Source organism: Rhinatrema bivittatum, chromosome 6 (assembly GCF_901001135.1).
Source record: "Rhinatrema bivittatum chromosome 6, aRhiBiv1.1, whole genome shotgun sequence".
Lineage (NCBI taxonomy): Eukaryota > Metazoa > Chordata > Amphibia > Gymnophiona > Rhinatrematidae > Rhinatrema > Rhinatrema bivittatum.
Window position 1 is genome coordinate 196,122,732 of NC_042620.1, and position 14,451 is coordinate 196,137,182.

General features: G+C 40.3%; 1 protein-coding gene across 2 annotated transcripts in view; it reads left to right on the plus strand.

Moving 5' to 3' along the window:
* Positions 1-11,009, plus strand: part of CCNYL1 (cyclin Y like 1) — a 261,805-nt gene extending 250,796 nt beyond the window's left edge. For both annotated transcript variants that reach the window (XM_029606368.1, XM_029606367.1), the window contains 2 exons: positions 3,601-3,763; positions 9,145-11,009. In XM_029606368.1, coding sequence (XP_029462228.1) covers positions 3,601-3,763; positions 9,145-9,261 — 280 coding nt within the window. In that variant the 3' untranslated portion in view covers positions 9,262-11,009. The remainder of the gene's footprint in view (positions 1-3,600; positions 3,764-9,144) is intronic.
* The last annotated feature ends 3,442 nt before the right edge of the window (positions 11,010-14,451 follow it).

The following is a 14,451-nucleotide window of genomic DNA, read 5'->3' on the forward strand; positions in this document are numbered from 1 at the left end:
AGGTGCCTTCGCTATCACAGTATTATAAGCTTCTTAAACAATTGACACGTGTTCCATTCTGGTTGTTCCATTCTGGTTGATAGATGGAATGGAGATGGGGTCTTCACGGTCACCGTGTATATAATTAAAGCTTGTTTTAAGAGAGTTTCCCAAATCTCAGTGAATTCTTATTTTAGAGAAATGCAATATAAATTCTTGCACCAGAGTTATATTTCAGCACAAGGGGCCTTTCATCTTAAAATTTCATCATCCCGGGCATATGTGTGGTGTTAGAATTCCCTTGGCACATTATCCCATGCTTTTTGGGAATGCCCTACTATCCATAATCTCTGGGCTAAGATGGTTCGGTACCTTGAGACCTTACTAGGGGTCCATATTCCTATTTCACCCCTGTGGTTACCTTTTGGTTGCATTTCTCCCCTACGAGTTCGTGGTTTGGGATCTCGATTACTTATTCGTAAGGCTTGTTTAGTGGGGAAGAGGGTTATTTTGCTGCACTGGCGGGATCAGTCACCTCTATCCTATTGGACCTGGCGCAACTGCTTTCATCGTATGATGCTCCTGGATGCGGCAGCGATGCGGCTTTCTTCACGTCAAACGTTTTCTGGATGTCTGGGACGCCTACTTACGATCTCTTCCACAGCGTACCCGCAGTTCTATTTTAAATGAGTGATTCCGTGTGGACTTCTCCTGACTAGGGTTGTTTATCTGCTTTGCCGGGTGGAGGACTATGTTCTCATAAATGGACTCTGGATCTTGCAAATTGATTGGGAGACTACGGGGATGGGGGGGAGGGTGGGTTCGAGAGGGGGCTAAAGTTCTTTGTCTTAATTGCAATTTCTCTTATTGGGGAGTGGCTCAGAGCCACACCACTCTCCTTTTATTATGTTATTCTTATAAAATAATAAAAACCGTTTTAAATTAAAATACCTAACTTGGAAGGTCTTATTTCAACAAGAAGAGTGAGTGAGCTTCATGCCTTAGTTCATTTCTCACCCTACTTAAAATTTTTCTACGACAAGGTAGTACTTCTTCAGACACAGCCAAAGTTTCTACCAAAACATAGTGTCAGGTTTTCACCTCAACCAAGCAGTCACACTGCCAACTTTTTTCCCAAAGCCTCACAATAATGAAAGGGAAAAACACAATGAGACTGTAAGTGAGCATTGGCTTATTATAAGTAAAGAATGCAGGACGTAGATGTTCTTCGCAGCTGTTTGTTTCCTATAATCCAAATGCCTTGGGAATGGCAGTAACAAAGAGAGCGTTATCCAACTGGATCACCTCAGCACTGCTATAACTCTGTTCTATTGCTGTTGTCCAGCTCAGTTGAGGCGCATTAAGAGCACACTTGCTTCTTTAATAGCACATCTGCACAATGTTCCAATTGCAGACATTTGCAAGGCAGCAACATGGTCGTTAGTGCATACTTTCACCTCCCAGTACTGTCTCGATCAACTATCAGCATCACACTTTAGTAGGTTGAGCAATTTGAGTAACTTAACCAGGAAGTAAGGACTGTCCACTAAGGAGAACAGCTTGCAAGCAAAAAAAAAAATTACAGGGATCAAAACACAAATTTCATAGCAACCCTCAGCTTGGGACTCCCCAAATAACATGGCTAATTCAGCCTGCTTATCGATGGAGAAAAAAGCAAGTTTGCTTACTATAAACAGTGTTTTCTGTAGATAGCAGGATGAATTAGCCATGCATACCTACCCTCCTCACTGGACAGCCCTTGCTTGATGTTGGACAACAGTCTGTATGCATAATTATGAAATGAGGGAGACTTCGCAGCACACAGTTGCACAGGAATTGCTGTGCATGCGCGGCAGAGCAAAGCTCTGTAATCTTGGGAGAGAAGGCTTTGCCTAGTGCACAGTCAGATAGCATCACCCCCAAACAACATGGCTAATTCAGCCTGCTAACTATGAAAAACACAGTTTACGGTATGCAGACTTGCTTTTCCTAACCTTCCCCAGGAGATACACCCATCTAGTTGGATTTTCAGGATTGCCACAATGAATATGCATGAGAGAGATTTGCCTACACTGGGCCTCCAAAGTATTTAAAACTATCTTATACATATTTAGTACAATAGAGGGTAGTGGCAAATGAAATTGAATCTGAGGCAAGAAAGGCAATTAGTGGAATGCCCCAGGATCTATTCTGGGGTTGGTTCTATTCAGGATCTTTTGTAAATGATAGTTAGAGTTGGGTTTGCCATCTGGCTACATGTGATAAGAATCATCAAAAAAAATCTCCCTTTTGTCATATCAAAACTAAAATACTACAAGGACAAAAAACGCAATAAAAAATGGGTTTTACCACCACCACAATTCACACACTGTCCAGGGACCATATTCTGAGAAATCTAATGAGGTATCAGCAAGCTATAAGACATGGTTGGTTGTGCTTAACCCCCTCCACTCTTATCATTCGTTTTCTTCAAAAGCACAAATGTGCCAAAAAGGTGCATACAAATTTTTTTTCGAAAATTTTAAAGTAAAAAAGAGAAATAACCAAATCTTGCGAAGTGAAGCAACCTCAAATGTAACCTGGTGATCATTGGTGTTCTGTTGCTCTCAACTGCATCAGGGGAAAAGTTAGTGTTTCCAATGGACCATCTAGCCTCACCATCTTTGAACACTAACAATGTGTGTCTTTTAAAATCAAATCAAGAAACTCCAATTTCAATTAGGGGGCCTCTAGTTTAATTTATAGATAGATATATACACACATACACTTGGGGAGACTTGTTCACCATTTAAAATCAAGATTATAAAATCTAACAGGCCAATGCAATATTGGCTCGCGTAAAACAGGCACTAATGATTGAGCAGCTGCTCTCCTAATATGCGCCCAGCCACCTCCCCTGGACACACAATGCATTATTTAAATGAGGTCACGCTAAAAAGGATGTGCTAGGAATAAATTGTGCATCACTAGCGTCTCCATTGCATCGGGCGCCTAGAAGAAGTGGCTGTGCACCAGTTAGAAAAACAGATGCTCAATTAATGGGCATCTATTTCCCCTAACCTGACTGCCGGAAAAAATATTTTTTTATGCTGCTTCCTGTGGTTCCTCCTACTTAGTATCAGGACAATACTAAGTAAGAGGAACCACAGAAAAGCAGTATTTTGGGCTTTTTTTGTGGGGGCATCCAAAATGTGCGTCCAAGAGTTTGTTAGCCTGTGCGCTAGGCTCAGCACATGATATAGCATCAGCCTGCTAGTTAGAAATGTTGTTCTTTTACCCTTGACCCTAACAACTCATGAGTTAGCCCTGATATTTTGTATATCTTATGAGCAAAAGTAGCTTGTTCTGATTTATAATTCAGAATTAAAATCTGCATTATTAGTAAGCATTTTTATATACAATGTGTACACATTAGATTTAATGTTACAAAACAATTTTCTTGAATGGGAAATTTAATTCACTCTACAGCATAGTATTACTAAATCATCAGTAACCATTGCATGAGACTTTGTTGTCAGGAAACAGAACCAGTCCATTAGGCTGAAATGCTTCATAATGGTTGCAAAAAATAGGGTGCTATTTTTTCACAATCCTTACTTTTTTTTTATATGGTCTTCACAGGAATGAGATGGAAAGGCACTTTTTGGAGCTACTGCAATTTAATATCAATGTTCCCGCCAGTGTTTATGCCAAATACTACTTTGACCTCCGTTCATTAGCTGATGACAACAACCTGAGCTTTCTGCTGGAGCCCCTGAGTAAAGACAGAGCACAGAAATTGGAGGTAACCATTCAGTGGCAGGGTGACCACCAGAGGGTCTTTAGATGCTAGCGTCTGTTGTTCATCTCAAGTGACAATATATTGTAAAAATTTAAATCTTGAACTTCAGGATCTATCTTTTTCTAACACTAAGCGCTTAGAACATTGGACTGTGATTCCGGACAGTCATGAGTTTACAACTCGCCTGTACTATTGACTTTGTGCATGTGACCTTAAGCAAGACACTTTGTTTCTCAGAGGTCAAGCCAAATAAGTCCTCACCAGTGGGTGATATCTGAAGGGGCCCAATATGGAAAATTTACACACAACTTTCTAGAAGCTTTTAGCATGCTTAATTGAGAATCTGCAGCATGATCTGCATTGCAAGAAGCCACCCCAGTTTCCATATTCCAGCCCAATGGATATGGTTCCTCTCTCTCACACTCTCTCTTTGAGAAAAAAAAACATGTGCAATCCTGCCTTCTCTTGGGGTGCCCAATGATTTTCTCGATTCCACCCCTCTTAGTCTCAACGTTCCAGTTTTTTTCTTCCTCTGCAGGGTGCTACAATATCAGGAATTGAGTGTTAACAGTTGAGATTTGTGTTAAAATCAAGCCATTTGATTTTGCCTCATTGGTTTTTTGGTCAGTGTGTCCTTGAAAGTGAAAAAAGGCCAGCAGTTTCAATGGTGCAAACACATGTCTATCATAGATATATCTAGGAGCTCTGATGTGCACTTGTTTATTTAGAATATTTATATTCCACCTATAGTAGCAAACATATGCACTGAATGAAGGCCAAGAAGCATCAGCTTCTGTCTTTGTCAGTGCACAATGCCAGGAGCAGAGACATTCTGGTTACTGTTTTGAATTCCATGACTTATTCCCATAGAGAGGACAGTTAATCTTTGTTTCATTCTCAGACAGTGCAACAGCCTTCAAGGGACCAGATGCTAGTCACCATATTCCTCAGGTGACCCAGGAAGCCGTAGACCAAAAGATGACCAGCATTGGTGGTTCAGACTTTCATGAAATGCAGAATGGCTCTAATACCCATTGTAGAAATTCTCAATTCTGTCTCAAAAACCAGGGTCTACCAAGACCATATATTTTCCACACTCCATCCCCTTGTCCACTAGTGACTCCAGGTATGGGGATTCTCAGCATAGTCAAGAATGGATCCAAGTTACATCTATTGAAAAACCTGTCAAATTGCCTACCAAGCAGCTCTTGATCTGCTTTCAACATCAGGAACTGTTATAGAAGTAACTCTCATCCCTCTAAGAGGCCAATGTATTTCAACCCATTCCACCAGGGCAAAGAAGGCAAGATTTTTACTCCATATACTTCCTGATCCCAAGGAGAACAGGGATTCCATCCCATCTTAGATCTGAGGGCTTTGAATAAGTTTTTGGAAAAGGAGACATTTAAGATGGTTTCCCTTGGCACTTTGAACCCTTTTCTAGAAAAAGAGTACTGGCTATGCTCCGGAGATTTAAAGGATGCTCATACCCTTATAGAGACTTTCCCAGGTCACAGGAAATATCTCCTATTTTTTAATAGGGAAAACCTACTTCAGTTATCACATACTGCCTTTCAACTTGATATCAGTGCCATGGGTGTTCACAAAATATCTTGGAATGGTGGCTGCACATCTATGTAGGTTGCACGTACACGTATTTCCCTATCTGGATAATTGACTGGTCGAGCACCTCAAGGAGGTGTTGCAGAATCAATGAGAAAAACTAACCAGGTGTTACTAGGGATCATCATAAATTATCCCAACTCCCATTTGGACTTGTCATCTTAGTTGGAATTTAAAGGAATTCTGCTAGACATGATTCAGGCAAAGCCTTTCTTCCACAGAAAAGAATCATCACATTGATGTTTGCAGTAGAAAAAATCAGAACGAGTCAGCAGACATCAGTACAGGACATCAAGTTTTTAAGCCTATGGCATCAACAGTACACATCCCTCCCCTGGCACGTCTTCATTTGAGATGAGCCCAATGGGACCCTAAGATCACAGTAGATTCAGGCCACGCAGTCTCTTTGAGGCAGCATTTGCATCATTCAGCAGCTCAGGGACTCCCTATCCTGGTGACTTGGTTCAATCAAATCTGGCCAAAGGCATATTCTTCCAAATTCCTCCAGTGTAAATTGTCCTATCCATGGATGCATCCAGCCTAAGCTAGGGAGTTCACCTAGATGAACTTTGCACCCAGGATCTATGATCTGCTCAGCTAAGGGTGATATACACTCTAAAAGCTTTCAGAGATCATTTGCCCAAGAAAATTGGCCTCATTCAGACTGGTAGGAATGTTCTATATCAGCAGGCAGGGAAGAACATGTTTGTACCACCTGTGTCAGAAAACTGTCTAGTAGTGGAACTGTGCTATTTCTCACGGAAGGGTCCTCTAAGCAACATACCTGGTGGGCAAGGAGAATGTCTTGGTAGACAGATGGTCGGGTCCTGAAACCTCATGAATAGTCCCTGAACAGGGAAGTAGCAAACCAGATATTTGCACGTGGTTGCTTCATTAAAAAAAAGACATAGCGGACATAGAAAAGGTACAGAGAAGAACAACAAAAATGATAAAGGGAATGGAAATCTCCCTTATGGAGAGAGGCTAAACAGATTAGGGGTGTTTAGCTTGGAGAAGACATTGAGGGGATAAGAGATATTTATAAAAATGAGTCTGGTGTAATGGTTAAATAGGAAACTATTATTCACCTTTTCAAACACCAAGACTGGGGACACTCCATGAAACTAGCAACCAGCAGATTTAAGACAAATTGTAGTAGTATTTTTGCACTCTGTGCATAATCAAGTTATGGAATCCTGTTGCCAGAGGACTTAGTCGGGGCAGCTAGCCTAGTGAGGTTCAAAAGAGGGATGGACAAGTTCTTGAAGGAAAAAGTCCATAAACAGTTATTAGCCAGGTAGACTTATGAAAGCTATTGCTTATCCCTGGAAATGAAATACATCAACTATTTGGAATTGCCAGGTATTTGTGACCCAGATTAACCACAATCGGAGACAGGATGCTGGGTTCAATGGGCCTTGGTCTGATCCAGCATGGCTGTTCTTATGTAGATATGTTTGCATCTCCTTTGAACCAAAAGTTCCCAAACTTCTGCTCCAGAAGAGGGGCATAAGGCAAACTAGTCGTCTGCCTTCTCCATAGATTCCTTTGGTGGCAAGAACCCTGCAAAAACTCAGAAGAGGCTGGGGGCCATGATCTGACCTAAGCGCTCCCTTTTGGCTGAGTCAGATATTTCTGATCCTGTAATCCAGTCAGATAGGGAATTCCTCAATCTCTCATCACTCAAAAGCAGGGAAAGTTATGTCATCCTAATATCAAGTCCATGGATGTTGAGAGTAGCGTTGCATTCCTTTAACTTATCTGAAGATGTGTGTCGAGTTCTCTATCTTCAAGGACAGGTGTGGACAATTCCGGTTCTTGAGGGCCACAAGCCAGTCAGGTTTTCAGTATATCCTTAATGAATAGGCATGAGAGAGATTTGCATGCCCTCTGACTCAGTTGTATGCAAATCTATTTCATGCCTATTCATTAGGGATATCATTAAAACGTGACTGGTTTTCAGCCCTCGAGGACTAGAATTGTCCATCCCTGTTCTAGGGAGGTTTGCCTTCTAGTGTAAGGTAAAGGCAAAAACTTCTTAAATATCTTCTATATCTTTCAGAACCCTAATTCAGTTAAGGTTCATCTCAATGCAATTAGTGCTTATCAGCACCATGTAGAAGGTAAATCTATCTCTGTACAGCCTTAAGTTGTTTTTTTGTGGGATTTGCTTCAGATGAAAACACCTATCAAGCCTCCCAGTGTGTCATAGGACCTCAATATGGTATTGACACAGCTGTTGAAAGGTCTCTTTGAGTCACTAGACTCCTGTGAACTTAAGTACCTGACCTGAAAGTTCTTTTTTTTTTTTTTGAGTAACTGAACTCCATCCCTAGTATGGGGTGGCCAACTCTCTGGTCCTTGAGAGATACAAGCAGGCCGGATTTTCAGGATATCCACAATGTGCTTGAAATAATTTGCATATAGTGGAGGCAAGGCATATAGATCTATCTCATGCATGTGGCTCTCAAGGACTGTAGTTGGCCACCCCTGCTGTAGTGACTTATCCAGCTTGTTCTTTTTAACAGGATGATTCTACGTACACATTTGAAGTTCCTGTCTAAGGTAGTATCACATTTCCACCTTAACCACTTTCCATTCTTCCTCAGACTGTATGTCCACAAAAGTGACAAGCATTGCACAATTTGGATTGCAGAAGAACCCATGCTGTTTATCTGGAGTGGACTCAAGCTCTTAGAAGATCCACTCAGCTTTTTGTTTCATTTGACCCCCAGCAAACCTGGAACTTGCCATTGCCAAGTGCACCCTCGCAAATTGCATCTCCTGTGATTCCCAGGCAGTCCAGAATCTGGTAGACCAAGTCGAGGCTCACAGTGTTAGAACCTTCATGGTGTCAGTGGCCAGCCTGAGATCAGTCTCCATGGAGGAGATTTGCAATGCTGCAAATTTGAGATCTCTCCATACATTCACATCTCACTGTTTGGATAAGACTCCTGATATGACAGTATGTTTGGTCAGTCTACCTTGCAGAGTCTATCTGAGGTGTAAAATCCAACTCCATCCCTCCTAGGTCCCATTATCTTTGTTTCCAAACTGCCCCTGTTTAAAAAAAAAAAAAAAAAAAAAAAGACTGATTGCCACCAAAAATAATTTTACCTGTTGACAATGTTTTTCTGGTTGTATTTCCTGTTCATTGTTTGGGACCATCTGTAGCTAGGATTCCCCCCTGGTGAGGACTTTTACGGCTTGTCCTTGGAGAAAGAAAAAGTTGCATACCTTTACCATGTGTTTGAGGACAGCAGGATGTAAGCCCTCACAAAAACTACTCACTTCCCCTTAGGGTTGGCTCTTCATGTTAACGTTGTTAGCTATAAAAGAACTGAGGGAGCTCATATATGGCACAGTGATGTGGCTTGAGCTGCACTTGCTCAGTTGAACATGCCAGAAGTTCTAGAAGCTTTTGTGTAAATCTTCCTCATTGGACTCTGCTAGATGACATCACCCACTGGTGAGGATTTACATCTTGCTGTCCTCCAAGAATACCTGGTATAAGTAAGAAACTTACTTTCCCTGTGCTTCCAGAACCAGTTGAAAACAAGGCATTTATCGGAATCTCTCTCCTGGTTAACAAATTAATTTGTAATTGCATTGAACTTTAAACATATGCCAGGAGTAAAAGAAAATAGAAAATACTAATTTGCAGGTCTTTATTGGCTATACTTAATTCTTTATATAAAATTGAATGAATTTTTAGCAAGATGTGTGCTCACTGTTCTCTGTGATCTGATTATTTCCTGCAGGCAATCTCCAGGCTATGTGAAGATAAATACAAAAACTTAACTAAAGCCACCATGAGGCGATCATTCAGCGCTGATAATTTAGTTGGCATCCGCCGTTCTAATGCCATCATCTCTTGAAGAGAGAAGGGAATGTGCAGCAACAATGAAATCAATGCTCAGATTAAGCAAAGGAATACCACCACCATCACTCTTACACACAATAACCAGCCAACCAGCGATGGTGTCTTCCAGCTAGAGGGGCAACAGGAGGCAGAGAGACCGTGCTGATGGACCTCAAAGCCTGAGGAACACACTCCAAGGGGATGAAAAGGACCTGGTCAAAAATAGGACACTCATCCATAAGTGTATCCAGAAGTGCAAAAACAATTTTTTTTTTGTTTAAGAATCCCCTCAGATATTTGCTTACTGTGTAGGCTTATAGCTGTGAACTATGTGAGTTTTTAATACTAAGTAGTTTTAAATTGTTAGAACTTAAAAACACTAATCATGTGACTTAAGTTCCAGTTTTTTCCCTCCCCGTCTTCTCAGTCACCTTTATCCTCTTTTTTTTTTTTTTTTTTTGTTTTCATCTGCCTTTTGAGTCTGCAGTGTTAACACAAATGGCTGGCTCTTCTGACAAAGTTCAAAGCCACAATGCAGCAGATGCTGTAGTTTTAAGTGGCTGTGGGTCTCCCTGCTGCCCAAGCTCCCATTTTATTTCATTATTTAAAGCTGCTATTGGAATTGGCAATTGCTTTGCAGCTGTGAATCTGCTGAACAAGGTATTGCGCTAACTCAAGTTCCCCATTGTCACACTGGGGAAAACTGAGAATCCAGTTAATGAAAGCTGGAGGCCAGAATAAGGAATGAGAGGAAAACTTTTATTTTTTTAAACATTATATATATATATATATATATATATATATATATATATATATATATAAATACATATGTAATAGGGTCCATACTGCATTTCATGTTAACTGGTGCTGCTTTTGCTAATACTCCAGAAGGTATGCAATGTGGTCAATATTCTGAGGCTCTAGATGGAAGAGAAATGGCCAGGGTGTGTTGGAAATGGTTTCACTAGCTGGTGGGAGTCCTTTGTGAGTAGTTATGGAGGGGGATTACCATCTCTAACATGCTATGTATACTGGAATTATAGCACTACAACTATCCAGAAGGAATCCTTCAGGGAGAAATGATGGGGTCCAGTTCAGCCAAAAGAAAACATACCAGTCACTGGCCAAACATGGATTAAGCAGAAGTAATTTTGGCAAATTCATTAAATCAATAGTAGTCCCTGAGAAAGTGGCAGTGTAATATGTCATTATTTGTTTTCAGTGACAATACTTGGGCTTCTGTTTTAAAAATCAGTGAAGAGGTTTCTTTGTTTTTGTTACATTTTTTTAGTCTGTTTTGCCTGGGATTGATATGCATTCTTGCATGTATGTTTTATTTTAAAGTTGGCTGGTAAGTTATGGCTGTGTATGTGCTTTCATTCCCTTGGAAGCCTGCTGCCCATCAACGAGTTAGTCCTGTGACATCGGATGAAGTCAAATCCAATTCCCAGAGTCATGATCGTGGATGCACCCAACAAAATTTGGATGATCTAAAAAAAACAAAACTAAATTATAGATCTTGTTTGTTCTATGCATATTTAATTTTGATTTTATGTTTGTCTTTTGATGGGAGGAAAACATTTTGTGGTAACAGATCTTCCAAAGGATAGAAACATTCTTCTATTTTTTCTGGAATGCATAGTAATAAATGTTAATATATAAAACAAAAAAATGTGTAAGGTGATTCTTTTTATTGGACTAGCTTAATACATTTCTTGACTAGCTTTTGCCAGCTAATGCTCTCTTCTTCAGGTCAGAATTCAGTTGAGCAAAAGATTACATTACTAGGAAATACAGAGTAGTGTGACTGCCAAAAGTGAACCATAAAAGAAATATCAGTGATGGGGTGAGGTGTGCTTAATGGGTGATCAGAAGCGGACAAGCAGTATAATTGTATGGTACATAATGTAATAGGAAACCTAGGTCATGATCAGTCACATTATGTAACATAAAATTATACTGCTTGTCCGCTTCTGATCACCCATTAAGCACACCCCTTCCCATTCACCCCATCACTGATATTCCTTTTATGGTTCACTTTTGGCAGCCACACTACTCTGTATTTCCTAGTAATGTAATCTTTTGCTCAATTGAATTCTGACCTGAAGAAGAGAGCATTAGCTGGCAAAAGCTAGTCAAGAAATACATTGTTTATTTAATAAAAAGAATCACTTTATATATATATTTGGGTTTTTTTAACCTTTTATTTCTGTGCATTCAATTAGATAGACTAACATGGCAGCCAAACTACTTTTTCTGGAATATTAATGAAGAGCTGTCACAATAATTCAGGTGATCATATTCAGCATTTATTTTTAACAAAATAACCCCAAGCAAAATCCTAAGGCTCAGGTTTGTCAAATACATTTTTTGCAAAGTCTTCATCTGTTGTTTTTTTGTTTTTTTTTTTATAATAGGTTTCTAATGAGGCCCTAGCTCCCAACCTGTGGATTTTCCCAGAGTGGTAGTTTGTGACCTTCAGTATATTGCAGTATATTAGTTCTGTTGAAGTGAGTTATGATATTGACCTCACAGTGAATGATACCTGAGAATGATGTGATATCAATATAAATTTTAGGAGGAATTATGTAATCTTTTCCTCATTACAAACCTGAAAATTAAATAGGACTTCACTAAAAAAAAAAAAAAAAAATTTTTTTTGTTGAACTTCAGTCATTTGATTGAGAAACAGCCCACAATACAAGAAGTGATTTTAAGGGGGAGAGGCAGCTTATCCCTTTGCTAGGATTTTTTGAACTGGTTAAAGGTATACAGTCAGCATTGGTGAAAAGATTCTCAATTTCATAGAAAGATAAACTTTGCTATCTCTGTATTAATTACTACCTGCTTAGTTAGGGTTTCCTCCTCCCTTTTAATTTTGGAGTTTAAGGGGTCGTGTCCATGTAAATGAAAAATTGCAAGGTAAAGAGCCACAGTGTGCCACAACATTGTTTACAACCATGATACAGCAGTGATATGCAGCTATAAACCAGAGAGATTCAGCAGGATGTGCCAGTCCTAACAGCTTAATTTGCATGTTTTTGCAGCTGCATAATCTTTATTTTACTACCCTAATAGTTTCCCTTTAAATGATTTAGTTAATGTGGGGACTCAAAGCCTTCAGATTCCAAAAGAGTAAGAAAGGTTGCTGCCACTTCCCTGTTCTCCTCTTTTTCAGATTCTTCCTCTTTGACATGGCAGATATGTGGGAGTCTGGTTAAGGGAACAAAGCAGACCAAATAGTCTATGAGCTGCAAACACATTGGACACTGCATTCTCCACTCTGGGTACAGCTTATACTGTTTAAACGTAACCCTAGGTGTCTTTGGGTGCAACAGGATCTAATGAGTTAAGTCTCAGAAACTTTGCTTTCCAAAAAAGAAAATTCAAATGGCAGATCCTAGTGTTAATCTGTGCAGGATACCAGCACCTTAAAACCCACAGTAGTGCTTAGAGCTTCAGGGTTCTTTTGCGAAAAGAATGCAACAACTTCAGGTGGTTTTCCTTTCTCATGTTTATATTAAAAGAAAAGCTAATAATAAACTCTATTTTAATTAAAATGAAGTATTTTGTCTGTTTTAAAACTGTTTTCCTTAATTTGTTTCCATGGGACTTGTGCCAGAACCAAAATATAAAAAGATGCCCATCCTTTTTTCTCCAGTTCCAGTGACATTTTATGAGAATCAGATTATACTAATTAGTGTGTTTCACAAGGAACACCCAGGTTAGATTTCTGTAGAAAAGTTTATACATTGAGTAACTTATTCATCCAACTGTAGGCAAAAAGTTAAATACTGCCCTAGCATGTTCATTTGTACATAAGGTATACAAACTAATTGGATACCAGTTTGCGATCTTAAAACTGTTTTCACCTCTGCAGAGTTGTGTAACATCAATCAGCTACAATGGCAGTGAATGAGTAAACTGATAAGACAAGCTTTGGTTTCCAAATCACATTATGCCTTTATTCATTTTGGATGCAACATTCTTGACTGAAATTAGATTAGAAATTATTGCATGCAATAACTGGTTCTACCATTCTCTTATCTGGGTGTTTATTAGTTTATTTAAAATGTATGTAACGCCCCCTTGATCACTTACATTGTGGGGTATTCCTGGGTCCAGGACCAACCTGTCAGGAACCCCAATAGAGCAGACTCCTTTGATCCTCACGTTCTTGGCGCCTGGTGCCTCCACCTGGGGGAAAAAGGTGTTAGTGGGTCAGATTTCCCTCCCTTCACCCCAGGAAAACAAATGGGACTGTGAACAAGGCTGGCAGTACATACAACTATATACAGGTTTATTAGACTATATAAGCATATACATTTCTACATGACTTTGTACAGGGCTCATAGGATGTCAAACAGCACATTTGTGGTTAATAGTCCACACAACTATTATACGCTTCTACAAGATAGGAAGAACATTTAGTATTTGGCAATTTGGGGTTGTTGGCCCCCCACAGTATACCACCAAATAGAATAGAAGGGACCTCCTGGGTTCCCGCTTACTCAAGTATTATCCTTCCCCCTTTCTCCCAAGTCTCATCCATGTGAAAACATGCAGCTAGGCTGCTGGGCAGTATTGGCCTGGGGGGTCCACTGTATCTAAACAATCTCCTTCTGCTCCACTGAAAGGTCCATGCTGATGCTGGGGTCCACGCGCTCCTGGGGAATCCAACTCTGCCTCCCGGTCTGCCGCTGGAGTCCACGCCTTCCTGGTAGACCTGACTTTGCATACTGGACTGCTGCTGGGGTCCATGCCCCCCTGGGGACCCATCTCTGCCTCCTGGTCTGCTGGGGTCTATGCCCTCCTGGGGGACCAGACTCTGCCTCAGAGTACTGCTGGCATCCACACCCTCATGGGGGACCTGACTCTACCTCCCAGACTGCCACTGGGATCCCCTTGCTCAAGGGGGACCACTCCACCTCCAGATCTGCAGCTGTCCTTCAGTTCTCCCTTGATAGGAAGGTTTACCCTGGCTTGGGTTTACAGCTTCACTAGGCTCATGGCTGTTTTAGCATTCAGTGATTCTGGCTGTAACTCACCTGGAGCTACTAATGAAAAGATGTGAGCTAAATAAATAATCTCAAGGAATGTCAACAATGTCATTAATCAATAAAATGGTGCATCTTGGATTCTCTTGCATTCCTTTAAAAAAAAAAAAAAAAAAAATCTCCTGGCAACACTAATTTTATGAATAGTT